This window comes from Hevea brasiliensis, chromosome 7 (genome assembly GCF_030052815.1).
Source record: "Hevea brasiliensis isolate MT/VB/25A 57/8 chromosome 7, ASM3005281v1, whole genome shotgun sequence".
NCBI lineage: Eukaryota > Viridiplantae > Streptophyta > Magnoliopsida > Malpighiales > Euphorbiaceae > Hevea > Hevea brasiliensis.
In genome coordinates, this window is record NC_079499.1 from 9761187 (window position 1) to 9788094 (window position 26908).

Below are 26908 nucleotides of genomic sequence, written 5' to 3' on the forward strand. Positions count from 1 at the left end.
ACAAAAAAGAAAAAATTTAGTGTTCCCTAATTTATATCGAAATGAAAGTTTTATAAAATAATGAAAGAAATTTAAAAGTTCTCAAATCTTAAATAAGTATAATTTTTAAAATTTTTTAAAAATCTTTAAAATCGTTTATTTTTCAACTCATCAATTAAATGCATGGAGAAGGGTTGTTCTCGTAAATTTTCATTTTTTAAATAATAAAAATTAAAAAATTATGAAAAACTAAATTTAAAATTTTTTTCGAGTGTTTAGTGTAAATAAAAGGCGTAACACATGAATTAAACTTAAAAAGTGCGAAAGAAAAGCAAAAGAGGAGAAAAACAAAGGAGACTAACCATGGTTAGGGAGCGTTGGTTCAATTTGCTGGAGGTGGTAGAGTTTGACTTCTAGCGCATAGCCGTTGGTTATATTCACATAACAGCCAAAGTGGTGAGAGACCGTGGGAGGCAAAGTAGCCATTGCTATATCACCTCTAAAACACCTATATGGCCTACTAGCCCCATCAAGAACAACATGGATACCATTTTCTTTCATAACCCCATGAAATGATTCTACTTCTAAGCTCTTCTTCTTGATGCTTGTATATAAATACATATATATGTACTTCTCTCTAGAAACAAGCTTCAGTGTCAGAGCTCACTTATAGCGTAAGGCTCCATTCACTTGCAGTTCCATTTGGAAATTTGTTGTTCCTTTCTGTATTCCATTTTTCTTTTTCTTGGTTTTCTTGGAAATGTTTAAATTTCATGTTAAAGCAATTCATGCTCGTATCAATCTTTGATGCATTAGTTTAATGGGTTTTATCTTGCTGTACTGAATTCATTTTAAATTGTATGATTTTTATCTTCAATTTTAGACCACCATCTAAGTCAGGCTAGATCTTCATAATGGGGAAAAAAAATCCTGTCAATAAAACATTATTGATGCACACAAGGTAATTGATCAATCATTTTCATAATCACTTCTGTTATTATTTGTCGTGCAGATTATCTGTTTTACACAATAATATGTTTCTTCTTTCCATGTTTAGTTGATGTTTTTCCATGTTTTTCTGTTATTTATGGTATTCCAACTCCTCTTTTGATGCATCTCAGAAAATAAATCAAGAAAAGGGGGAAAACTTCTGGTCTGACCTTGTGTGTCTTCTCTGTGATTGATCAAAATCTTCCCTTCTACTTCCACAACTGTCAATTGATCTAAGAAAATGTGTCTCTCAAATCTTCCAGCCTCATCTGAAGGAGTAATCTGTGTGGTTGTGATGAACACTGCCTTATCAATCTCCATTTTCAAAGGGATAGTCCGGTCGGTCCTTCACATTGTTGACAACCGCTTAGCACCCTTCTCCTCATCATCATCTTCAATCCTCTTTCCAGATTACAGTGACACCGAATCATTGGAATTTCCTTTACATTCATCAGACGATTGCGTTAGGGAGCTCCGAAGCAGGAGGCCTGCAAAACGATTTGATGCAGTGTCTAGCTGTAAACAGCCTCAAAATGACTGCCCAGTTTGCTTGACTCAATTCAAGCCAGACTCGGAGATAAATTGCTTATCCTGTGGCCATGTTTTTCATAAGGCGTGCTTGGAGAAGTGGTTGGATTATCGGAAAGTTACTTGTCCGCTTTGCAGGTCTCCTGTGATGCCTGAAGAAGAGGATACATCTTGCTCTTGGTAAGCATATACAAGAAGTTTGCTCGTCTCAAGAAATGTTCACGTGCAGCGTGTTGTGTCCACTTGGTGTTTTGCAAGAGATTAAGTTCATTATGGGTCCTTAAGAGACCACAAAATTTTATTATATATTGTGCAAGGTTTATAATGTTCTTGCATCTATCCAACTATGGTTTCCAACCCTATCCTTTTTAATCATCATTTGCAGATTCCGTCTCTCTTTGTTTTACAGTCCAATTTTGCTTGTATGTATTGAATATGTGAACTGCTTTTAGGAAAATGGAATGATGAAAACCCAAATACTTTGGTTAGAATTGCTCAGAGAAGCACTGCACTAGAATGTTAATAATGCTTGCGGTGAGAGGTAAATCTGGTTGGGATCTAAGAGCATCTGATTGATTTCTAGTTTAGCAAGATTTTCCAAGCAATGGCATAACAAGAAGATTTGAAGCTACTACAAATTCTTTGTTTGAGAAAGTTCCTTGCTCCTTGGGAAGAAAAAGGGAGGAAAATGACTCTGGAAAATGATGGGTTTGACCATGGGATCCCCAGAAATCCTTCATGAAAGGAGTAGTAATATCATTCCATTTTGATATTCCCTTATTCTCAAGTAAATTTTAATTCTAAATTTATTTGGGACTTAGTAGATCCTTCCTTTTTTTTAATAAATTTTATTTGAGATTTAGGGCTCCGTTTATTTTGTAAAATATTTTATATATAGAAAATATTTTTTATGTAAATTATTTTTTAAAATATATTTTTTATAAAAATATTTTTAATTAATTAATTATAATATTAAATTAATAACATTTATTTATGTTATACATATATAATAAAATAATTTTTAATAAATTGAGTTTAAATATAATTTTTTTATTATTTTTTTCCTTTTTTTTCTTTTTCCTTGTGAAAAGAATAGTAGGATCGTAAAACTATGTATATTATTGCATAGAATTTTTTTCTTTGAATTAAAATTTGAACTTGTTGATAAGTTTTTCAAAGAATTAGTGAGTAATATATAATTGAAAAAAAAATTATATATCAACCTGATTTATCATGTGAATAAAATATATATATATATATATATATATATATATATATATATATTTATATAGTTTATATGAGTCATTCACATTACAAATCAAGTGAGTGAAAAATAAAATATATAAGTTTCTTCATAATTTTTCATAGACTAATTTTCTTTTTTTTCTTTTTTTGAAAAAAAATAATAGAATTATAGAACCATGCATATTATTGCATTGATTTTTTTTATTTCCATTCAATTAAAATTCAAATTTATTATTGGGTTTTTTCAAAATTTTAGTAAAAAATCAATTAAAAAAAATTTATGTTTAAACCTAATTTATTTTAATTATAGCATCTATTAAATAAAATAACATATTAATTAGAGTAAACTATATATACACATTTTATTTAATGGATGTTACAATTCATGTGATATACATTTTTTCCAATTATGTTCTCTTTTTTTAAAATTGCTTTGTAAAAAGGTACAAATTTATTTTTATATTTTATATTTAAATACATATATTTATTTGAATTATTCAAAAGATAATTATATTAGTTTCAATTAATAAAAAATTTTTTAGTATAAAATTTTAATTAAAAATGAAAATAAAATATTTTTTTGTTTTAAATATAAAATTTAATCAATTAACTAAAAATGTCAAATATTTATGTTAAATTACGATTATATCTAAAATTTTTATTTGTTAATCAAATAAAATTTCAAGTACTGTAATTTAAAGTTAACTTTTCAAATTCAATTCACCTCTTGAATACAATTGTGATATATCTTATCATACACAATTTAAAGTTATAAATATAATTATAAATTGACCTAAACCATTGACAGTTTTTGTACAATTATTTTTTTTTTTCACCTCAATTTTAAAGATATGATCAAACTTAGTCAAATTTTGTCTATTTACTAAACATATATTACTTAGCTGATGGGTGTACCTATTAAGATTGAGTTTTGACTCCCCAATACAGAACTTTCAAAACTAGGATATCAATCCCATATAACTTGATATTGGTTTGCAGTAGGGCTGGGCAAAATTCTGTTTAAATCAAAAAATTAAATCGAATCGAGTCAATTCAGTTCAATCGATTCGATTTTAAAATTCAATTGATTCGCTTCGCTTCGGTTTTACAATATAAAAATTTTGGTTATTTCGGTTCGATTCGATTTTGAAGAGAAAAAATTGATTAAACTAAATCAAACCAAATAGTAATTTATATATTCAAATCAAATCAAATCGATTTTTGAATTGATTTATTTTTATAGGAAATTTATTAATTATATTTAATTTATATATATTAATTGTTTAATTTCATTGATTAATGGTTATTAGGTTCAAACCAAAGTTAAAATTAGACCAAATAACTTGAAATTCAAGTCTAAATTAAAAAACCAATCAAAAATCAAAACTGATCGATTTAAATAGAACCGAACCAAAATAGAGCGATTCGATTCAATTTTTCACCCATTTCGATTCGGTTTCTAAAATTTAATTTTTGATTTTTATAATTTAATTCAGTTCGATTCGATTCGGTTCGGTTCGAACCGAATGCTCACCCCTAATTTGCAGTCTATTTGCAGTCTAGCTTAGGCTATCTTAAAGAAAGAATGGGAAAATGCAAGGGAGTCGATCCTTGGTTTTCACTTTCTGGCTTACAAGAAAGCGTATTTTATCTTAAAAAAACAAGAAAAAAAAAACCTATTTCAATCCATTCATAACATTTGTTTCCAATAAATTACATAAAAGGAAGAATAATTTTTTTTTTTAAATTAATTTTGATTAAAATTTTAAATTCAAACTTCACAAACGATGTTAAAAATGACTCCAATATGATTAAGTTAACAAAATCATTAATTAAATAAATATCATTCTCATAAATAAGAATTAACAACTTAACCTTTCTTTTTTATCATCTAGCATTGGAGTTTGATGGTTAATTTAGTGAAATGACATTATCCCACCATAATTTGATTTTTCATACCAATATGATTATTAAATATTATTTCTATTTAGAATTATAATGAGAGAAAGTAACGGGTTATCTAATAATTCGCTTTATTGAGTATCACCTCAAATTTAATAATAAATCTTTTTTTATGAAATTGAATTAAATTAATAGTGTCAATCGAGAATTTCGGGCCTTAAATTTAAGAGGGCTATAACTGTTATGCTTAGAAAGCCCTATTTTTTATAATTAAAAAGTAAAAAGCTCAACAATTTTTTTAAGTGATATGCATAAATACTGGTAATATTTTAACTGAATGTAAAAAAAAGAAAGAAAATAAATATTTTAATTCAATTACAATTAATTACGTCCATCATGAAATAAACTCAATACAAATGCATATTTTAAAAAAAAAAATTCAATTTTATTATATTTTCACCCAAATCCCAACAAAGTTAAGTAAACGTTAATGGATTTCAAAATTAAATGAAAATGACACCGTTTCTTAATTTTTTTTTTCGCAATCAACTGAAAATTATAATTAATTTATAAAATTAAAATTATTATAATTTATAATTTATAAAAATAAGTTGATTATGATGATAATTGGACTTAAATTTATAATTACTATAATTAAAAAAAAAAAAAAACGACACAGGATATATCCAGACTGGTGTGTAAATTCTTCACACGTGCGAAACAAGGCGCCAAGCCAGAAAGGCCATCCCAATTCCATACCCTTTCTGGCTTCGCTCTTTCTATCCACTCCACAGACGCTCAGCCAGACAAAGCGACTCGCTCTTCTTTCATTGCGTTTCAAGTTTCAACAACCTCTTAAATGACAAAATTACCCATATCGTGTTTCCTAATTTACCAGCTGTGGACTTTCTCCTATGCCTTCTCTGCTTCACAATTCCTACGCCACTGACCTTCAACCCCCCACCAGGTTCATGGACGCCTCCGAGGCCCCTCGGCCACCCCAATTCCGTCTTCTCACTCCACGCATTCCCTCCTGCCTTCTTGGCCCCGAGAGGTTCCTATCACCGTAAGTTCTTTATACTCTTTTTGTGTTGTATCTTTCTGTCATCTCTTTGATTTTCTTGTTCCTCCTGCTGTAACTGGGTTCTTCAGTTTTTTACGTGTTCTTTGAGTATTAGTGGCTGCTGCTGTTTTGTGATTGAACAAGGTTTCTTTTATACTCCGTTCCTATGGAGAAGATGTATTATTGTGTTAGAGAGGGCTAAGAAATATTGAAATTGAGCTTTATTATTGGCATCATTGTATTGGGTTTTATGGAGCTTATTTAAAAACTCTTGCTTTTTAAATTTTTAATGAAAAATGCAAATATTAGAAAAAAAAATGTTTGAGAGTAAAAAATAATGAAATTGAGCTTTATCAACTTGACTCAGGAATTAATTTAGCGAATGGGATTGAAAAAATATTGAAGATTCTATGCCTGAGGAATGGAATCAGGCTACCATGTTTGCTAAAATTCTATCTTGGAACTTGTCAAGCCATTTCTTTAACTTTTCTTGTAATGGCAGAATTTTTGCAGCTCCTGGTCATGTAGTGCTTAAAACACGTAATTAGCAGATTAATGCCAGAAACCTGGAGCAATTTTTGTGTCGAATATAAGAAAGCTTTTAATGTTGCATACATGGTTTTAGGTCATGGAAAAGTGATACTGTCCAAAGCACTATTCTGTCATGAATAAAATGTGTCAAATTGTTGTCCTATTGAAAAGATAGAGAATTTCATTTTGTATGCAGTAGAAGAATTCATTGGAAGAGTTTTACTGCTTTAGCTACTAATGCTGTTTCTCTCAGCATTGTCCTAAAACACAAATTTATTCTACTTTTGAAACAGGTACGTATGCCATCATATACCTTTTGGAAATGTTTTCAGATTTGCACTTTCTAATGGGACTTCCACCTCTCTCTTGAACCCTGTAATGTCTATGAAGAAAGGTGATCTCATAAAATTCCCAATTTAAACCTTTATTGGTTGCACCGAATGCCTATAGAATGTTTAGTTATAAGATAGTATATTTGTCATTGTGTAGATATAAAATGTCTCTTTATTTCTTTGATGTTTCCTCCTTCTAATCCCATCCAAATCATATGCTTATTTGACCAGTAATATATGCTCATTCAAATTTTCTGTTTGAAATTCACCTTGTGTAATTCTTATATATGTTTTGTTATTTTGGTATTTCCTTATTGTGTGTGCATTTTTTTTTTTTTTTGTAATAATCTAGGATTTTGGAATGGACCTCATTGTCTACTTAAAAACACAATCATTCTTATTGCAATTAGACAATAATTTTTAGGAAACTGGAGAAGTGATAAACATCCTTAAACAGAAGACTATATAATTTGTCTGTAAGGGGAAGTCATTACGCACATTTCATTCTATCCAAGTCTCCTTGACATGAAAAGACTGGCCAGTCATATAATGTCCCCTTATAGGGGAAAATATTTCCATAATATATTATTTCTTTCTATTTCTAATGGATGGGCATAATTTTCTTTCTAGGTATTGTTGTTTGGCATAATCCATGCAGGAAGTACTTTCCTATAGTTTAGAGTGGCTGATGAATCTAGCACATTCTGATTTCTCAGGCCATTCAAGCACTTCTTCTGGAGGATTATGTGAGGTAGTTTGGACATTGGAAGCTGATTTGGCACCTGGTCAGGTTGTTTACATTACTGGGGATCCTATTTCATTAGGTGGTTGGCAGCCAGACATGGCTCTTCAGATGTGTTCTACTAAACATGCAAAGTTGTGGAAAACTGAAGTCAAGGTAATTTTTCGCAGCTGTGATAATCATAAAATGAGAAAGTATCCATATGATAGTTCAACAAGCATCAGATAAATTTTTGTAGCCATTTATTTAAAAAAAATGAATTCTTTCATAAGTATGAGATATGTTCAGGTTCTTGAGTATCTGATGCAGGTAAGATATGGATACATCATCATAATAAAGAATTCATAGTGCATAAAAGGCACTGTCAAGTTCTGTAAATTTTCTTCGTGCTGTCCTTTATGCTTTTCCTCCCTTGATACACAACATAAATAGGGCTGTGCAAACAGTCGGCTTGGTTTCAAACTGAACTGTACCAAAAAACCGAAAACAGAACTGTATTGAATTAAACCAAAATATTCGGTTCGGTTTACTTTAGTAATTCTATTTTGAGCTTTCTGTTTATTTTCAAAAGCAGAGAACAACATTCTTACATAGTAATTCTCCATACAAAAATGAAATCAATAACCATATGCAACAATTTTCAAGGAATTATGCCATTTTTTTTTAAAAAAAAAAAGCTACAAGAACAGAATCAACAAAAGCAAAATTTACAATTCCTTGCTTACCAATCAGACAGTTCAAATTTCTAAACCATAATCTACAACAAATTTGGACTCAAAATGCAATCAACCCAAAATTCATCAACGACAAATTTAGTTTCTATTCATACAATTGAACCAAATCTAATTTCCTACACCCTAAACAGAAAATTTAGTTTCAATTGATTCTCTCATATATCTTGCTAATTCCCTACATGTAACTTCATCGCCCTGGTAGAAATAAAAAATGAAGGTGGAGGGGAGGCCAGAGTGCAGCGAGCAGTAGAGGGTATGCAGCCGGAGCGCAGCAAAGAAAGGAGAAGTAGAGAACTGAGAAAATCTATGGGTCATGATCTATGAAACCTGGGTCTTGACTGTGGCAATGGAGTAACACCTAACACTGACAAACAAGAAAGCAGCAGAAGAATCTGGTAAATACCCGGAAGATGAGACTACAAACAGAGGCCCAGGAGCTGGATCAATAAGATTTGGATTTGGAGGACTTGGGCTTGAAGGAGAATGGTGGGAAGTGATGACTGATGACTCAGCTGGAGAAGTTAACAGTAATAGGCAGAGCTATGGAGAGGAGAGGGCAGCAAAAGGAAGGGAGGTAAGGCTTGTGAGGGACTGAAAAGCAGTAGAAGCCAGAAGGGATAGGGGCTTTTTTTTCTCTAGGGTTTTGGATATTTATACTTGGAAGCCTAACTCCAAAATGGTGTGTTTTATTGATATTGGTTCGGTTATTATGGTTTTTCAACTGTAAAAACTGAACCAACTGAAAATTATTAAAATGTATATGAACTGAATTTTAGGAAAAAAAAACTGAACCGAATTTTCGAATTAAATCAGTTTGATTGATTTTTTCGGTTTAAACTGAATTCTGTTCATTCCTAAACATAATTATTGATTAAATTCTCTTGATTATGTGGTTGCTTCCTCTTTTCTTATGAATGAAAATGATTTAGTCTCTCATATATATGTTGAAAAAAATTGATGCAACACACACACACATGTAGATTAAACTAACAATCACAAAAAGAGATAAAAAAAACTACAATGAATTTTACGTGGTTTGGTTATGTGCCTACAACCATAGAGAGCTACCTGTGGTCCTTTCACTATGAAGGAGAATATTACAAGTGCCTATTTATGGAGTTGCTAGAATTTTCCTTTAATGCAGTAATAGGAGACATTTACAATTATAAAAAATAGCCCCCTCCATGAACCCCACCTCCCATTTTGCCTTGAGTTTTTAGTGAGCAGTATCTTCTTTGAAATATGACCCACAAACTCAACAACATGCACGTGCACAAAAGCCACTTAATGTTTGGGGAAGCGGACAATGCCTTTTTACGTGGTTGGTTGTTCCCATTGATAGCATATTTTTAACAAAGATTGGTTTGATTGATCTTAGGTCTATGAATGCTTGGTCTCTTTCTGTCTGAATACTGATGACTTGGTGAGTTATGATGCTTTTTTTCATATGGGAGAAAACATTGTGTGATCCATCAGAATTCATCAATATTTCATTTTTTTTAGATGGTTTAAGAAGGCCAAAAACTTCTCCTCATTAAAAATGAGTACTTGGGCATACATTCTTACCTTTTTTCACATGTTTTTGTCATGATATCCTTAATCAACTCTTAAATATGTATTCACGGCAAAATACCCAAAAATCACCTTTTCTGCTTTGCAGATACCTTCAGGTATCAACTTTAAGTATAATTATTTCATCAAAGAAGAAACATGGCCTCCAGGTGACATCATATGGAGACCTGGTCCAGAATTTTCTTTATCAGTACCTCTGAATGTCAAACAAGATAAAAAAGTTATGGTGAGGGATTCATGGTTGAAGTTTAACACTAAAAGATCTCCACCTCATGTATGGGGATCGTGGATAGGGGAGAATTATTTACCAGTCCAACCTTTAGTTTCTGCTCAAGCCAGAGGTAATATCCTTATCTTAGCAGCCTAGTTTGCGGAACTTCCACCTTTAAGTTGTTTCTGAACACTCAAATGCTTCCAGTGCTTTGACAGATAAACAAGAGATCGTGAACCACCTTGAAGTTGATTTAAAGGAGTCTGAGGTATTCATAAATGATCTCCAAGTCAAGGATGAATTGTACTTCAATAATAAACATACAAATGCTGCCATAAATGATGGTCCAAAATTTATTTTCTCTGAAAGAGAGCAACCTGTTGAGGAACCCTGGTTACTCGAATCATCAATGATCTTTCTTGTCTCTATGGATAAGATCGTGCCTAATATGTCCAAAAATAATGGCACTGTAGAAGATGGTGCAATAAATCTGGATGTTGACAGTCAGCATCCCCAAGTCAAAGATACATTGTTGCCTGTAGATGCGAATAATCTCATTTTAAAGGATGATTCTGTTTCTACGATCATTTTGATTAATTCTTCAATATGTACCATGCAACGGATTGCTGTACTGGAAGATGGGAAATTAGTTGAATTACTTCTGGAACCTGTTAAAACCAATGTGCAGTGTGATAGTGTGTATCTAGGGGTGGTTACCAAATTTGTTCCCCATATGGGTGGTGCATTTGTGAACATTGGGCATTCAAGGCCTTCTCTTATGGATATAAAGCAAAACAGGGAGCCATTCATATTCCCCCCATTCCGTCAGAGGACAAAGAAAGGGAAAATCAGTAGTTCTGGGCTTGAAGCCCTTGGAGAGCATCCGTATACTGATGAAAATGAACATACATCACATGATGTTGAAGGCATTGATGATGTTACGGAATTCATCTCCCAGGAAGATTTGGTACCATTTGCACATGATGACCATGAGGAGCATGAAGTTGATGAAGATTTTGATATTTCAGAAGTCAAGGAAAATGTGAATGGCAGTATAATTAATTATGGTGAAGTGGATACTCATTTTGAGCACTTCTTGGATGGAAGAGAGCACCACCTGAAAGTTGAAACTATGAACAGGTTTCTTCCATTTGGAACAGAAAAATCTAATGATCCTTTAATGTCTCATCCACAAGATATGAAGGATTCTGAAAATTTATTGGCTAGTGAAAACAAGTGGATTCAAGTTCGTAAGGGCACCAAAATTATTGTACAAGTTGTCAAAGAGGGATTGGGTACAAAAGGTCCTACCCTGACTGCTTACCCAAAATTGCGAAGCAGATTCTGGGTATGTTCTGCCTAGTGCCATGCATCCCCTCCATGAAATTTAATCTGTCATTTTTTTAATTTCTTTTCCTCTCAGCCTGTCATCTTTATAAACCCATTATAGTGTTTCTCTGAAGCTCTTGCTCTGGCTTGCAGATATTGATAACTCGATGCCATAAAATTGGAATCTCAAAAAAAATATCTGGTGTTGAGCGTACACGCCTGAAAGTTATAGCCAAAACTTTGCAGCCACCTGGTTTTGGTCTTACTGTGAGGACTGTTGCTGCTGGTCATTCTTTAGAGGAATTGCAAAAAGACCTGGAAGGTTTACTTTCAACTTGGAAAAATATAGTGGAACATGCAAAATCTGCTGCTCTTGCTGCAGATGAAGGTGTAGAAGGGGCCATTCCTGTTATACTGCACAGGGCAATGGGTCAAACACTCTCAGTTGTTCAGGATTATTTTAGTGAGAAGGTAAATTTCTTGTTGGTTTTAAATCCCATGCTTGTGTGTGTCTATCCTTTATTTTTATGGTTTATCATGCATCAAAAGTTCACACAAAACGATTATAATGTTCTTTCATCTCCTGATTTGATTCCTAATTAAAATTTTCTTCAGGTTCAGAAAATGGTGGTTGACTCTCCTAGGACATATCATGAGGTATGCTATCAGCTGCAAATCAAACAGGATTTTCTTTTACTGATTAGAACTTTATGAGTTTGTGTTAGCATGCGTATGTTTTTATGTGATTGTTCTCCCAAATGAGTACGAGCAAGGTGGATTGGATCAATTCTCTGGCCTTATGCATAATCGTGTTTGCATAGATAATTTTTAATATGTGGTGTGGAAGTATTGGTAAAAATATATTTAACAGAGAAGGATGCCTACTTGAATATGTGGTTACTGTTAACTGTATAAAAGAATTAATTTTTGTGCTCATAATTTATAAGCATGTTTCTTATTGTATTCATTTCGTACGCATTTCTCTTTTAAGTACTGGCTGTTATATTTGTGAAAGCTTCGAAAATGGTGGTAAGTTAAGTAAAAATAACTCTAGTTTTCAGCAACCTTTTTGCATGTGTTTGATAAAAATCGTGTTTAGGCTGTTTGCTTGATTGCATGAGTTAAGTGCATTAATAATTTTCCTAGTGTCTTTATCATCTCAATTTTCTTGGAGTGCTGTACTGTAGTCATTTTCTTTTAATTTATATTCGTCTCAATTTGTTCTTTGCCATGAAATATGTAAAAAAAAGTTGCTTTTTGCTCCCTTCTTTTGCTTTTTGACTCGTTTCCATGTCAGGTTACAAACTACCTTCAGGACATTGCTCCTGATCTTTGTGATCGAGTTGAATTGTATGATAAAAGAATTCCTCTTTTTGACGAATTCAAAATTGAAGAAGAGATCAATAATATCCTTAGCAAAAGGTGAGGATTCAATGGTTCCATTATGTTGCCATATGTCGTTTAAAGGATCGGGGCATTTCATATATGACTAGTGTTGTTAAATCTAGTTGACCTAAGTTTCATAAAGTGTCACAATTTACAAACATGCCATAACATTCATGATAAGTACAAGAAGTGTAAATCAAAGTATTATAGTTGCAGATAGACAGGTTAAAATGAAATAACATTCTGATCTTTTTTGTATTTTGGTGCTATTGAACGCCACTTAATTTTTGATATAAACTCAAACTAAACAATGTGGTAATCTTTTTTACCTTAATGTTTTCATTCTTTGTTAGGCACTTCCCATGACTCAAGGGGTCATTCCCTCGAGTTGAAAAAGTCCTCAATTAAGTTCATGCAATCCATATAGCCATTTCAAATAATTAATAGCCATGTCAAATAATTAATTACTCTTAGAACCTCTAAAATATATTGTTGTGGATTTTTCTGTGTTTGGAGTTTTGACATTTTTCTGTTACAACAATAACAACAATAACGACTGGGCTTTAATCCCAAATTAGTTGAGGTCAGCTATATGGATAATTTTACGTCATTTAGCTCTATTAGACACTAGGTCTGCATTAATATCCAAATCTTGTAAATCATTTAATAATACCTCCCTCCAAAATCATTTTAGGCCTCCTCCTTCCCCTTCTAACTTATTGCACTTCCGTATTAGCACATTTGATTCTCTGTATTGTGTATGACCAAATCATCTTAAACGACTCTCTTTCATTTTATTTCCAATATGTGCTACATGCGTACATTTATAATAACAAAGTTGATTATTTTCATTGAGCTCAATAGTACCTTTTTTGTCGGTGTTAACTGAATCTTGTCGTTCAGGGTTCCAATCCCTAAGGGAGGTTCTTTGGTGATTGAACAAACAGAGGCATTAGTCTCCATTGATGTGAATGGTGGACATGTAATGTTAGGTCAGCGGACTTCACAAGAAAAAGCTATTTTGGATGTTAATCTTGCTGCTGCAAAACAGGTATGTTACTCTGAATTTGCTCATCACTCCATATGAAGAGGCTACATAGTTGGTATGATGGATTAATTTCTTCATTTGCATTGATCTACTTGGGCTGGAAAAACTAGTTCGTTGATCTCAAAGTTTTAATTATTTAATATTTTGTTGCAGCCAGACTCCATATAGAAGTGCAAGAATCAGATAATAATTTTTTTTGTTTGCTTCCATTTCTTTGAAATAATTTTGTCATTTATTAGCAAGTGCTGCAATTGTTGTGGATGCCAATGGCAGTTTCTTATATTGCCTATTGGACAATTGCTAATTATGAACTGAACATGTTCAATTTGTTTCTGATTGGACTGTGGTTCCACTTGCATTGGATTATGTTTTAGGCCTTAATGTACCCATATTCTTCCAGAAAAGACTCATTTGACCCAATCAATATGAAACTAGACATCATTAATATCGTTGTCTAATCATTTGGGCCCCAATGCTGAGCCTCTGACCTCAGACCCACTTGACTGAGGTTTTTGATATCCCACATTGAGTTGGAATTAAGGAGGCCTTATGTAAGTCTAAGCCACATGAGCAGGCACAAATAAGGCTCAAAGCAAACAAGTAACTTGTGAACATAACCAGAATCCAGTCAAATATACAATTAAATGGCATCATGAACAATTGAGAAATTTAACACCAAGTGTAAGAAATGAATTTTATATTCATTTAGCGTTATAGGAGAGTTGCTGTTTATATATGTATGTTTGGACAAGTATATATACTCAGACATGTCTGTGATGCTTTGACACCTCAAAAGTAGTAGAAATTTATGAAATTTTGGAACATAGGCAAGTCTGACACCTGAACTTGCACTCATACCAGAGTCCCAAGTAACAAAGTGATTAACTTGCAATAAATTGTGATTGGATAGACAATCTGATTCTGATTTCGCATCCACTAAACTTTTTCAGTGCTAGCATTTTAATAGAAACATTATGTGTTTCAGATTGCAAGGGAGTTGCGGCTGAGAGATGTTGGTGGTATAATTGTTGTGGACTTTATCGATATGGCAGATGACTGTAAGTAAAAAGCTTTTTCTCTCTTCTCTGTGTACATGTGGATCTGGTAGACTTCATATTTAATACCTTGACCCTAGGAAATATATGGAGGAGGTTGGTCTGCTGTATCAATTTGTGGAGATTTTAGGATCAGCAATTTGAGATTGGTTTTCAAACTAAATTCTCAGCCTAGTAATATATTCTATCCAAAACAAAACTTTATTTCTTTTTGCTGTACAAGTACAGGTAAATAAATTATTGCTGTGTTGGTGGAAGGAATCTGGCATGGATGGTCATGATAATTTAGTGACTTTCACATATTAATAAAGAGAAGAGCTTATTACAGATGAAGAGAGAGGTTTTTCTGTTTAGCAATTCTGCTACTTTTACTTCTTCTGTGATACAGAAATCCTTTGTAGTTGTACTGCATATCCTCTTTAAGCCAAGTTAGATTTAAACCCATTAATACTAAATGCATTCCTGGATAAGTTACTGGCTTGCTTTGTATGATAAATTTTGCTGGAGTTTTTTGTGGTAAACTTGGTTCAGATGTTTGCCTGAGAATGCCTATTCCTGTTGCTTCTCTTAAAAACAACTTAGTCAAACATAGGTGACTGCTGAGATTGAAGGATAGAGTTATTTATGAGTTGATCCATCTTCACACTCAAGTCTAACTCATACTTTGGATCTTCAATCCTTTCTTCCGAAAGGGTTAATAGACGAGGTCAATTGGCCCAAGAGCATGCTATAAGCAACGGACAATATGGATTAGATTAGGCAACATATCTTTTTGATAATTAACTCTTTTAGAAAAAAAAAATGAAGTAATCATAATTCAGGATAGGGACAGTTGAGAAGAAGCAACATGCTCGCTGGGATCACTGTTTGAAAGGTTTTACCAGATATAATCGAGTGGTTCCTTGGGTGGAGATATTAAAAGCAAGTGAGTTGCTGTAATACAACTTTAGTAGAGACCTTTTTTGCTCTTTGCTGAAATTGATCACTAATTTTCCTCTAAGAAATGAGAAGTTCAGGGGAATTATCTTGCTTGCTATGGTAATTATTCAATGTGAACACAATCTTATTTGTCTTTTTTTTTTCTTTACTGCTATATTTTCAGCAAATAAGAGATTAGTATACGAGGAAATGAAGAAAGCTGTTGAGAAAGACCGATCAACAGTGAAGGTTTCTGAATTGTCAAAGCATGGACTGATGGAAATAACTAGAAAAAGGGTACGGTGCACTATTGTAGTTATCTTCTCTTTGTTTCTAATTTTCCTTAAATTTTTCCAAGAGAAAACAACATAAAAGGCTCAACTGAGCCATATCCATCTATTTCTAATTCACTAAAAAGAGTTGGGATGGAAGTATGAAATGATATGCCTATTTAGAAGAATTTACAATCAAAGCAATAGAAATTGCCACTGCAAAACGTTTATATGCGTTGTGATTTGATAGTTTCATTTGATAATCTTTGGCTTCGTGCTACACTTGATCAACTGACGGTAACTTTTATATCTGATACTGGTGCAATGTTGGACAGGTTAGACCTAGTGTCGCTTTTAAGATTAGTGAACCTTGCACTTGCTGTCACGCTACTGGGAGAGTTGAAGCTTTAGAGACCTCCTTTTCAAAGATTGAACAAGAAATTTGCCGATTGCTTGTAAGTAGAGCTTCTAGTGTATGATCATAATTTTCTTGTAAACCACATTATTCTATATGGGCGTGGCAACCACCTCATGGTAGGACTGGCCCAGGTTCAAGATCCAGGAAAAGCCATTAACAAAAAAAAAAAAAAAATCAGCTTTGCATTTCATATTTTGGAGTTTGTCCAGGTTTGAAGCTGGGCTGGGGTTGGGTCAACCACCTTCAGACTAGATCTTGATTGGCAGAGAAATGAGCATTACTCAGAACTGTGAAATTAAAACTTGCAAAGAGTTGGATGATGACAATATTAGGAATAAGACATTTTGTTGTGTTTATTATTTATTCTTATTATTATCCTTTTTTTATGAAGGCATTGATGGACCAGAAGGCAGACCCTGAAAACCCCAAGACCTGGCCAAGATTTGTTTTGAGGGTTGATCATCACATGTGCAACTACTTAACTACTGGGAAAAGGACAAGACTTGCAATCTTGAGTAGTTCTCTCAAAGTCTGGATTTTTTTAAAGGTATGCCATAGCAGGGAGTATTTTTCTAAATTTGTATTTGAAACCTTCATGCAAGTGTTAGGATAAGAAAGCATTATTAAAAGTATGGATGCGCCACTATTTCAGTACTTGAACTTATGCATTTGGCCTTGTGCAAAACAACCTGCTTTAATTGGTCAGCCATTTCTATGTGGGAGGAAAACTACTAACACAAGGGTGACTGAGCAGTAGTTTTGATGTCTTAAGTTTCATCTAGTCAGCCACAAGTTGCATCTTTAACAGCCCAAAAATAATTTTCTTGACCTATCTTTTGGGATATCTGACTTGTCAGAACATCCAGAATTGCAATTGACAACTCGGGATTTCCAGGGAAGTATGGCTCATTTAGTTTGCCACTTGATATGTCATTGATTCAGATGGAAGATATTAGCTGATGTCCTTATTACATAGACCCTTCTTTAGCTGATTCAGATACAAGACTAGCCAGGGCCATGTGTGTCTCAGGAAGAGAATGATAAGGAAGGAAAATCATTCGTCTAGCATTAATTGATCTGTGGACTCCTACTTTTGCCTTAGATATTGCTTTTCTGCAAATATCTGTTGCTTGAAGTTAAAACGATACCCCTTCCCCAATTTGCAATTCCAAATACTGATAATAGAGGTTTTACTCCTCAGGTTGCTAGAGGTTTCGCTAGGGGGGCATTTGAGGTGAAACCATTTACAGATGACCAGGCAAATGAAAATCAACATCAAGTTGCAATATCAGTGCTAAGACAAGCAGAGACTAGAACTATCAATTCTGGCAAAAAAGTAACTCTTGTTCCTGTTAAAGAAAGCAAGTCTCGTGGGAAATGAAATTGACTTCTCACATTACATTTTTGTATAAGCCTGCATTTTTGTTTTCATTTTTATCTTTTTCGTTCATCATTATTATTTTTGTATCTACACCATTTATCTATGCTGGGAGAGGACAGTCTTTTTCTGGTTTCACATGATGTCCTGTTTGCTTGATGGTGGGATGTGGCATGTTTTAGGAGGTGTTTCCCACTGTAACTTGAAACTAGTTGGTTTCCATTGTAGTACTGCAGCATTAACTAATCTTGCTGCTAGCATTTTTGTCATGCTATGTTAATTGTAGCAGTTTTAGAAGAACTTGACGGCGGACACTAACTCACTGGCAATGCAATTTGATAAAACATCTATGGGTTTCCTGTGGCACTTGCAGTTTTGCATTAAGCCATCCCTCTATGGATTATACTTTCCAAAAATACTCATCGTAATGTTACACCAAATCTCAATACAGCAACGGCAATGTCACAGAAACACGATTACAACTACATCGGCCACTTCAAATCCCTGTTTTAATTCAATCACCACAAAGACAAGTAATACAATGTTCATTCAGGTGTACAATCCAACCACCTTCTCAACAAAGTATTATTCAGTAAAAACAGATCAAGTGTATAAATAGTCTTACAACGCTTCTTAACTGCTTGTGAATGGTCTAATAAAAATATGAAAATAAAAAGCTGAGATGCAAATTTCATCTTTGATAAGGTAACAAACAATTGCTTACACAGATTGGAATGAATCAAGAACCAAAGTGATGAAACACTGATGAAATTTTTGATATTGTTCTACAGGTACAAAATTCATGATACTGCTATTAAAACTAACAAATAATGGTAACAGTTCTCAAAGCGGAAGACAATGGCTAAACGTACATGTGCATATATTCCATTGCAGCAACAGAAAAGCTTCAAATCTCATGTATAAGAATTAACTGGCAGCGGTATTGCAGGTGTTTATGCCATCTTTGCAATCGTTAGTAAGATCATTGAACGTCTCAATCTGCTTTTTCCCTCTCAAGAACACTTCTGTATCAACAGACACCCTCATATAACCATCAAATTCAACTGGAACACCTTTGTTAAGTTTGGTTGTCTCTGAGTACCACTCACTGTTCTCATCCCATAGATCCTTGTACTCGTCAAGAAAATGGGTTGTGTATTTGTCCTTCAAGGGGTCAAAGAAGGAAGTGTCGGGCTCATTTGTTGCAATATAGATGTTCCTCCCATCTTCAATCTTGTCACCCAAAGTTGAAAGCAGAGCATCAGGAGAAGTATCTGCTGCAAGATTAGGCCAGAGCTCCTTGTTCTTTGCTTTATCCCCTCTCTCAATGTGAATTGCATCATAATCCCAATTCAATCTTGAGGCAATTGCTGAAACAATATCCATCAACCTTCTTGATTTCCATATCAAACGCCATGGCCGTTGAACGAAAGACTCTGTCTCTCCTTCACACACTCTGTACCAGTAATTATCAGGTTCAACTGATCCAAACTTCCTCATAATCAGGGTGTCTTTTACCTCTGCTAGCTTCATAGGTGTGACCCTAAAATCCTCCACAAGGTAAAGACTTAGCTTATCCTTTTTTTGCCATTTACCCCAATCCTCCCAAAACTGAGCCTGGTCCAACACAGATGCTGCCTCCTTCAAATGCTCAAAATCAAAATAAAACCTGAAATCCTTCCCTTCCTCATCTTGATTTGAAGAACTATACATCGAATTCAAACAAATAGTCAAATCCATAATCAATGTTCGATTTAGATACTGTGCTTCACCTAATGCACACAAGAAACTCCACAAATAGTGATTCATACTCTTGCATCTATCACCACCACCATTGTAAATCAAATACTTGCCACGGCTAAATGACTTCTCTGACTCGACCACAGGAAGTGAATCATTCACAGTTTCCCCAACAACAGGCAACAACACTGGCTTTTGTTTTCCTGCAGGTGCCTTTTCAAACCCAGGTTTCTGATTCTTCTTCCTCTTCCTTGCATTTACGCCTGTATGGTAATCGCCAATCCCCACAACACTAAGTGTACAATTCTCTGATCTGCCTATCACAAATCGCCTGTAATCCTTGTAAAATGCAGCAGTCTTCCCTTCCTTAGGCCTAAATCTCCAAGCCATGTCACAACTACTATCATTATTGGCAGGAACTGGTTTTCCAAACCTATAAAAATGTATGTCCTTAAAATGCTCTATTGCCTTTCTCATCATCAAATGAAACACTTCTGGGTCCCTACAATCTAAAGGACCAACACAATTCTCTGCTCTTAATTCAGGGGTACTAGCACCACCATCCTTTGGGATTTCTACATCTGTAATGTTGATAAAAGTGGCGAATGCAGTCTGATTTGAGGCCATGAAATCTTCCCCGGTTTTCACTACAGTATCATCGGATTTAAACGTGGCATTTGAGGTTGATGTGAGGAATGTGTTGATCTTTGTTGATGGATGAAAAAGCGGGTCCTCAGGCTCATATGTAGCAGCGATTATGGTGAAAATGAGGACTCCTAGAACAAATATTGTGAAGCAGAGATTCCCAATCATAGCCAATGCATTTTGGCCAAGATTTTCAGGCCTAAAACTTCCAGTTCTTGCTAAAGTGGCCCGACCCAACATCTTTCCCTCCCTCTTCTTCCAAGATTCTAAAATTAACTAAAATCTAACAACAGGTGCAAGAAATCGAAAATAACCCAGATGGTGAAAAAGGAAAGAAATGAGAGATCTAGCAATGAAGTTGATTTATGGATCTTGAAACGAATCAAACAAAACAAGAAACCAAGAATGCAAGACCCAGTGGCAGCTAAATCTAGTATAAATAATATGCTTGCATATATATGAAGATCAAGGCAAAGCACTAAAGCAGATTCATACCTTTCTCTGCGTCGCTGAGTCTGACTTTGTTTCTGTGTTTCTTAGCTAAGGAGGACTAAGCTGCTGGGATGTGTATCAAGTGAGGATGAGCTAGGCGAGCACCGAGAGCAGCGTCTCTCTTCTCTTATAAAAGTCAAAAATTTTAATATAAAAAAAGGTAAATTATTAGTTAATGTTAAAAATTATAGATCTAGGTTCCGTTATGAAAATTAATTTAATTTTTAAAATTTTATTTCAAATTTAATTTTAATAATAAATATAAAATAAGGAATTAATTATAATAAAAAGAAAATTAAATTAAAATTTAATTTTAAAATATTTATTAAAATTTATTATAAAATATAGAAATTTTAGAATTTCAAAAGTATGTTTTTTAATTGTTTGAATTATTTAAAAATATATAATCTAAAATTTAGAAAATATATTTTTTATTTTATTAATTTTCTCAGCTCATAAAAATTATTATTTTAATTTTATTTTAAAATTCAATAATATACTATTTTATTTTAAAAATAAATTATTACTTAAAATATACAATTTAAATATAAAATTATTTTGTTAAGAAAATAAAATTTGAGATATATAATTTTTTTTGAAATTCTTTTAAAATAATAATTTAGATGAATTTATTATTTTACTAATAAAATCAAATTTTAAGAATTAAAATATTTTTTTATGTATTTTAATGATTAATTTATAATTTGTTTATGAAAAAAAATAATTGGTAATATGAGGCCGGGAGTATGGGAATCGTTATAGCTGGAGACACCGATAATGGCAAAAAAGTTAATTAAATATTTAAAATTAAATAGCAAATAATTAAAAATAAAAATGATATATTTATACTTTCCGCATAAACATTAATTTCTTATAGTAATATTTACTATTTTGATTCTAATATGTTCGTTTAATTCTCTTATTTATATTATTCAGAAATATAATATTTATTTATTATTTATGATATTTATAAAAAATTATTTCTCGTAACTTTTAAAGATCGAAGAATCATTTTAATTATGATTAATAAAATTATATCATAATTTTATATTTTATAATTAATTTAATAATTATTTTTATTAAATATTTTTACTTTAATAACTACTAATAGCCGATGAAATAACTAACAACTATTAAAACAATTAATATTATCAAACAATGTCTTTAGCGATTGAAAGAGTATTTTAATTATAATCGATAAAATAATATAACTATTTTATATTTAATAGTTAATCTAATAGCTATTTTTATAGAATATTTTTACAGAATATTTTTACTTTAAATTATTATATAAATAACTAATCATTAATTGCTAATATCTAACGACTAACTATTAATAAAATAGTGAAAAATTACTAAAATAACTAATAGCTATTAGAATAATTAATATTACTGAATATGGTCTTAATAAAAAGGAAAAGACATCTAATTTTTTAAATTTATATATTTTATTTATTGGGTCGTAATTTGATATAGCTAAATATTAATGTGGAATTAATGTTAACTAGAGTTAAATAAAAAAAATCATATAACCTAATTCAATTATTTAAAAGTAAAATTAATTAGTATTGTGTTTCAACTTTTTGTAAAGCCATTAAATCGTATTTTAAATCAATTTTAAGTGTAGCTTAGGATGAAAATTATATGTTTTGCTATTATTAAAATATATATATATTTTTAAAAAAATCTATTGGTTAATTTAAAACAGTAAAAATTTAAGAATTTAGTGCACAAAAAATGTAAAATTAAGATGTTCTTGAATTTTTTTACAAATAAAAAAGAAATTCCAACTTAAAAGAAAGAAAAAAAAATTGTGAGTTTTGCATGTGAAATGATGTTATAATCAGTAGCCCATGGCACGTATCATTTCCGATAAAGATATTAAAGTTGTTTTGGCCTTTCTCTCCCATTATCGAAGCCTCTTTTACATTGGAAAACAACTGGGACATCATTCATGATAAAAGCATAAAGATTCTTGGGCCAAGCGTCTTGAGGGACCAGGTACCTTTCATATTATTGTCCTATGAACAGGGATCAGAGACTCACCCACACCCCCCCCCCCACCCCCCCCCCCCCCCTCCTCCCTCCTATTACCCATCTTTTCTCTTCCTCTGTATTGGGCAACAAACACAACCATTTACACTCAATTCCAGTCCCACCCCACCACTTTATCCATCAAAAACAAACACAAGTTACCAGAGTCATTGATAATCACAACACAAAGAACTTTAAGCCTTGCTTGCACCATTGTTTTAATTGCCGGAAAGCTAGTTAGATGAAAAAAAAGTACTTGTAATGTTGCTAGTAAAAAGACTTCTCATATATACAGGAGGGATGTACAGCACACTGTTGAGGGTCGCAATTAAGATATCACCTCAAGAAAGTAGACTCCAGTGAAATCTACTTCAGTACATTAGTATGTTCATTCATCTTCATTTGATTACAATGAAATGGGTACAATAGTTTTAACCGGCCAAACATTAAAACTCTAACCCACGTTACTCGAAAATGTTCTCCTCAAGTCAACAGGATACGCCGTGTGGATGAAATCTCAGAAGGAGTACAAGATGCAGCATTTCGCTGGATTCGGTCCATGCTATGCTCCATACTTCTTTGAACCATGTCCTGCAGCAGCCTCTTGGCCGTTTCAGCTGCTTTATCAGAGCCATCAACTCGAGCAGCAATGTCATAAACAATTCTCTTCAATACTGAGGATGCTAATTTATTTTCCTGAGGGGTATCTCTGAGCAGGTCTAAGAGCATTCGAGCTCTTTCTTGAGCTTCAGATGTTCCCTCTACAGTTAGTCGCAGAAGCCCTGGAATTGCGCCTTCTTTAAGAATAAGTTCCCTGTACTTATCTCGATTGCTCTGGCACAAAGAGAGCAAGGCCCTGACTGCATGTTCCATGCTAACAAGTGATCCATCTTCAACTGTCTCTACTAGAGTTAAAATCCCACCATCTGTGCTAGCGATTGCAGTTCGCCCTTCTTCAGAGTTGGAAATGACTTCAAGTAAAGCTGTTGCTTTCTCAGCAAATTTTGAATATTTCTTGCATTCTTTGAGAAGTTTAATGAGAGGTGAAACTGCTTTAGCATCCACAATTGGATGAGAATTCTTGGGGCAGGATAAGAGGTTGTGTAGTGCTGTCACAGCATCAACTTTTCCTTGTACACTCCCAGAGTTCAGAATCTGAACCAGAAGAGGCGCAGCTCCTGAAGCTGCAATGATTGGCTTATTAGGTTCAGCAGCTGAGAGTGTTAAAATTGCAGCAGCGGCTAATTCCCTTAAACTACCATTTTGGAACTTAAGAAGTTCCACAAGTGGGGGAATGGCACCAGCTGTTACGATCTGGACCTTATTTCTGATAAGCAATAAATATAAAAAAGACTGGATCAGATAAAATGACTACATACCTTACGTAATACTAAATGTAGCTAGAAAAACAACAAAAAAGGGCCAGAATAATAAGGACAACGGGCATAAAGTAGAGAATAACAAAGCAATCACATGAAAAAAATAAATGAAAAATAAGAGAATAAATACTAGAATAATTCACATAACAACGCGAAGATTCACCAATCACCATTATTGACTATTGTGACCGAACAATTTTCTGACAGAAAAGGGTACTTATTTGAAAGGAGGAAATAATTTCTCCTGGATACCATCTGTGGCAGTGATAAGAAAGAACACTAGCTATATGAGACCTACATAATCAAATCAGATACATTGCAAAGGAAACCAAGTCATCAATTGAGCAGAAAAAGCATTTCATGTCTGCCGTCTAGAAATGAATGAAAATATCCATCACATAAATTCATTATAGCACAACAACAATCCCAGCACAATTACAACCCTACCCCCACTCCCAAAATCCTTCTTCGAAAAACAGAAGGTACGAAAATAAAAATTGTAAACAAATTGAATCATTTCTGGCAAAACCCAATAATGAAAGAAATCCAACAAAAACCATCCACCACACCTAATTGCAGATGATTAAGCAGGGAAGGCAAGATATGAAGTTTCTCCATCTTAAAGCAAAGAAGGCTAGATTATTTCAGTCACTAGAATAAATACAACTAAGAAATGCAGCAATCATTTCAAGAAATTTCGAAACTCAAAATCACACAAGCAGATTATCCAGGCTAAAAATGACCCTTGATGCTTCGGATTGGTAATTGCCCATTTCTTCTTCTATAGTTCTCTTTAAAAATATAAATTGATCCCCATCAAAATGAAACCGCATTATAATTCGCTCAACATTAGAACCAAAAATTCGTCTGTTCAGTTATCATAAAATCCACAATAATAACAAGAGGGGCCAAAAAAACTTAATATAAAATTGGAAGCTAAAACATAAGCGTGTGTGTGTGTGTGTGTGTGTGAGAGAGAGAGAGAGAGAGAGACCGTTCATTTCTGACAGCGAGATTGAGGAGAGCAAGAAGAGAGGCCTGGCGGGCATCGAGGTTAGAAGAGAGAAGCATGAAAACGAGAGGCTGAATGACACCTGCGGCGGCGAATTTGGAGCGAGTCTTAGCGGAAGATTTTCTGACGAGCTTTCTGATATCTCTAGCAGCTTGAATTTGGGTTTGGAGATCTCCGTTGATAAGACTCTCTGAAACTTGGAGGATTAGGGTTTGCTTCCTGAGAATCCATGCCTCTTCTTCTTCGTCTCTTCCACTAGACACTGTTGATGTATCCTCCTCCTGTCCCATCCTCTTTCTCTATTGAAAGATTTTTTTTCTCGGTTTTCTTATCTTCTTGATGATTGAGATTTTGGTCTGAAACCCGCGAGAAGACAATCAGGTAAAGTTGAAATAATAATAATAATAATAATAATAATAATAATAATAATAATAAATAAATAAATAAAAAGAAAAAGAAAAGGAAAAACAAATTAAATTGCAGATATATAAAATTTACAGTTGTTTTTTGAAAATATAAAATTTGAATTTATAATAAATAAATTAAGAAATTTTAAAAATTTTCATTAGTCTAATGAAATATGAATATTATCTCATCCAATTCTTTATTTATTTGTGTTAAAATAAAAATCTAAAATGAATTATATTGAAAATTTCAATTTGATTTTTATTAATCAGTTCATTTGATTATTTATAATAGACTATTCGATTATTCAATTTTGTTATTTTAATTCGTTTTAAAACTCAATTGATCGAATGCATGGCCCCAAAAAAACAAAAACAATTACGTAGTATATGTTATTATTTATGGAGAATGAATTCTCAATTCTCTTTTAAATTTGAATTATCATAGCCAAAGAGGTTTATTAAAAGAAAATAAATTATTAAGGCTTTTTTTTTCTTGAAAAATATTTTTTTAAAAATATTTTTTTATTTTTTAGTATTGAAAATATTTAAAAAAATTAATTAACAGAAAATATTTTCTTTATAAAAAAAATTAAATATTTTTTTAAAAAATGATTATTCTTTTTTATTAAAGGAAAAATTAAATATTTTTAAGAAAAATAATTTTCTTTTTTCATATTTTTTAAATTTTGATAATTTTATTAAAATATAAAAAAATATATATATATATATATGAAATGAATATATACTATTAATTTTATATTAAGATTAAATATTTTTATAAAAATATTTTTTATAAAAATATTTTTTATTATTTAACTGTAGTATTAAATTAATGATATGTGTTTATTTCGTGTGTATATATATATATATATATATATATATATATATATATATATATATTTTAATAAAATTATCAAAATTTAAAAATAAAAACTTATTGATGAAGAAAATATTATCTATTAATTAATTTTTTTAATATCCCAAATATTAAAAAATTTGAAGAACGTTTTTCAAAAAATTATTTTTCAAGAAATAAAACGGAGCCTAAGTCTCCAAATTCTATCATCATCTAACCGAGTTTGTGTAATTGCATTCAATAATTGGTATATAATTTTTTTTTGTTTGTTCATTTTTCCTGGATATTATTGTTATTCATGATAAATTGTGTCTGCAAAATCAATATCAGATTATTGAGTAAGATGGAGAACAACATTAATATTCATCAGTCCCCTAACCCTTGGCTTTCAGTGATTGCTTGGAGAGATGGCTTCCAAGCTATGGCATTCCTCGTCCTCCTCTCTCCTCTACCAGACTCGGAATTTGAGCTTATTTTGGTACCTTGTCTACTCTTACCCTTCTTCTCAGAACCAGAAGCCTTGTGCTTGCCATCTATGCCAACGAATGTTACATGCTTTTTAATGGCACTTCTCTTTCTAAAGGCACTGCTCAAGGAACTGCTTGCAACTGAAACATCCTCTTCTTGGCGTGAATCATTTGATAGCATAGATATGGATAGGTCTTTGATAGGTTTTCTGATCCTCCGCCTGAGCTTATTAACTGTTCGAA

General features: G+C 32.6%; 4 protein-coding genes across 7 annotated transcripts; 2 read left to right on the plus strand and 2 right to left on the minus strand.

Moving 5' to 3' along the window:
• Nucleotides 1-412: 412 nt before the first annotated feature.
• Nucleotides 413-1892, plus strand: LOC110665161 (probable E3 ubiquitin-protein ligase XERICO). 2 transcript variants are annotated; one of them, XM_021825172.2, is made up of 3 exons: nucleotides 413-653; nucleotides 863-940; nucleotides 1101-1892. In XM_021825172.2, exon 3 carries the CDS (start codon nucleotides 1211-1213, stop codon nucleotides 1679-1681), a length of 471 nt encoding a protein of 156 aa, XP_021680864.2. In that variant the 5' UTR covers nucleotides 413-653; nucleotides 863-940; nucleotides 1101-1210; the 3' UTR covers nucleotides 1682-1892. The 2 variants fall into 2 exon arrangements, with proteins under 2 accessions (XP_021680864.2, XP_021680863.2); XM_021825171.2 differs by lacking the exon at nucleotides 863-940 and having other exon boundaries at nucleotides 414-653.
• Nucleotides 1893-5408: 3516 nt separating this feature from the next.
• LOC110665162 (ribonuclease E/G-like protein, chloroplastic) lies at nucleotides 5409-17902 on the plus strand. 3 transcript variants are annotated; one of them, XM_021825173.2, is made up of 14 exons: nucleotides 5409-5710; nucleotides 6532-6632; nucleotides 7287-7468; nucleotides 9707-9959; nucleotides 10048-11177; nucleotides 11312-11629; nucleotides 11774-11815; nucleotides 12456-12580; nucleotides 13448-13595; nucleotides 14578-14650; nucleotides 15750-15862; nucleotides 16173-16292; nucleotides 16647-16802; nucleotides 17457-17902. In XM_021825173.2, the coding sequence occupies exons 1-14, from the start codon at nucleotides 5559-5561 to the stop codon at nucleotides 17634-17636; spliced, it is 3093 nt and encodes a 1030-aa protein (XP_021680865.2). In that variant the 5' UTR covers nucleotides 5409-5558; the 3' UTR covers nucleotides 17637-17902. The 3 variants fall into 3 exon arrangements, with proteins under 3 accessions (XP_021680865.2, XP_021680866.2, XP_021680867.2); XM_021825174.2 differs by lacking the exon at nucleotides 5409-5710 and having other exon boundaries at nucleotides 7201-7468; XM_021825175.2 differs by lacking the exons at nucleotides 5409-5710; nucleotides 6532-6632; nucleotides 7287-7468 and having other exon boundaries at nucleotides 9749-9959; nucleotides 10037-11177.
• Nucleotides 17903-18297: 395 nt separating this feature from the next.
• On the minus strand, nucleotides 18298-20615 carry LOC110665163 (uncharacterized). The gene is made up of 2 exons (XM_021825177.2): nucleotides 20514-20615; nucleotides 18298-20301 (listed from the first exon to the last, which is right to left on the minus strand). The coding sequence occupies exon 2, from the start codon at nucleotides 20256-20258 to the stop codon at nucleotides 18561-18563; it is 1698 nt and encodes a 565-aa protein (XP_021680869.2). The 5' UTR covers nucleotides 20259-20301; nucleotides 20514-20615; the 3' UTR covers nucleotides 18298-18560.
• Nucleotides 20616-22808: 2193 nt separating this feature from the next.
• Nucleotides 22809-25308, minus strand: LOC110665154 (U-box domain-containing protein 11). Its single transcript, XM_058149964.1, has 2 exons — nucleotides 24918-25308; nucleotides 22809-23871 (listed from the first exon to the last, which is right to left on the minus strand). The coding sequence occupies exons 1-2, from the start codon at nucleotides 25223-25225 to the stop codon at nucleotides 23028-23030; spliced, it is 1152 nt and encodes a 383-aa protein (XP_058005947.1). The 5' UTR covers nucleotides 25226-25308; the 3' UTR covers nucleotides 22809-23027.
• Between the last annotated feature and the right edge of the window lie 1600 nt (nucleotides 25309-26908).

Excerpts from the sequence above, each read along its gene's own strand:
- LOC110665161 (XM_021825172.2), top strand. The coding sequence starts at position 1,211 with ATGTGTCTCTCAAATCTTCCAGCCTCATCTGAAGGAGTAATCTGTGTG.
- LOC110665162 (XM_021825173.2), top strand. The coding sequence starts at position 5,559 with ATGCCTTCTCTGCTTCACAATTCCTACGCCACTGACCTTCAACCCCCC. Across the intron at positions 5,711-6,531 it reads CCCGAGAGGTTCCTATCACC|GTACGTATGCCATCATATAC; the intron begins GTAAGTTCTTTA and ends CTTTTGAAACAG. Across the intron at positions 16,803-17,456 it reads AAGTCTGGATTTTTTTAAAG|GTTGCTAGAGGTTTCGCTAG; the intron begins GTATGCCATAGC and ends TTTACTCCTCAG.
- LOC110665163 (XM_021825177.2), bottom strand. The coding sequence starts at position 20,258 with ATGTTGGGTCGGGCCACTTTAGCAAGAACTGGAAGTTTTAGGCCTGAA.
- LOC110665154 (XM_058149964.1), bottom strand. The coding sequence starts at position 25,225 with ATGGGACAGGAGGAGGATACATCAACAGTGTCTAGTGGAAGAGACGAA. Across the intron at positions 23,872-24,917 it reads CTCGCTGTCAGAAATGAACG|AAATAAGGTCCAGATCGTAA; the intron begins GTCTCTCTCTCT and ends ATTGCTTATCAG.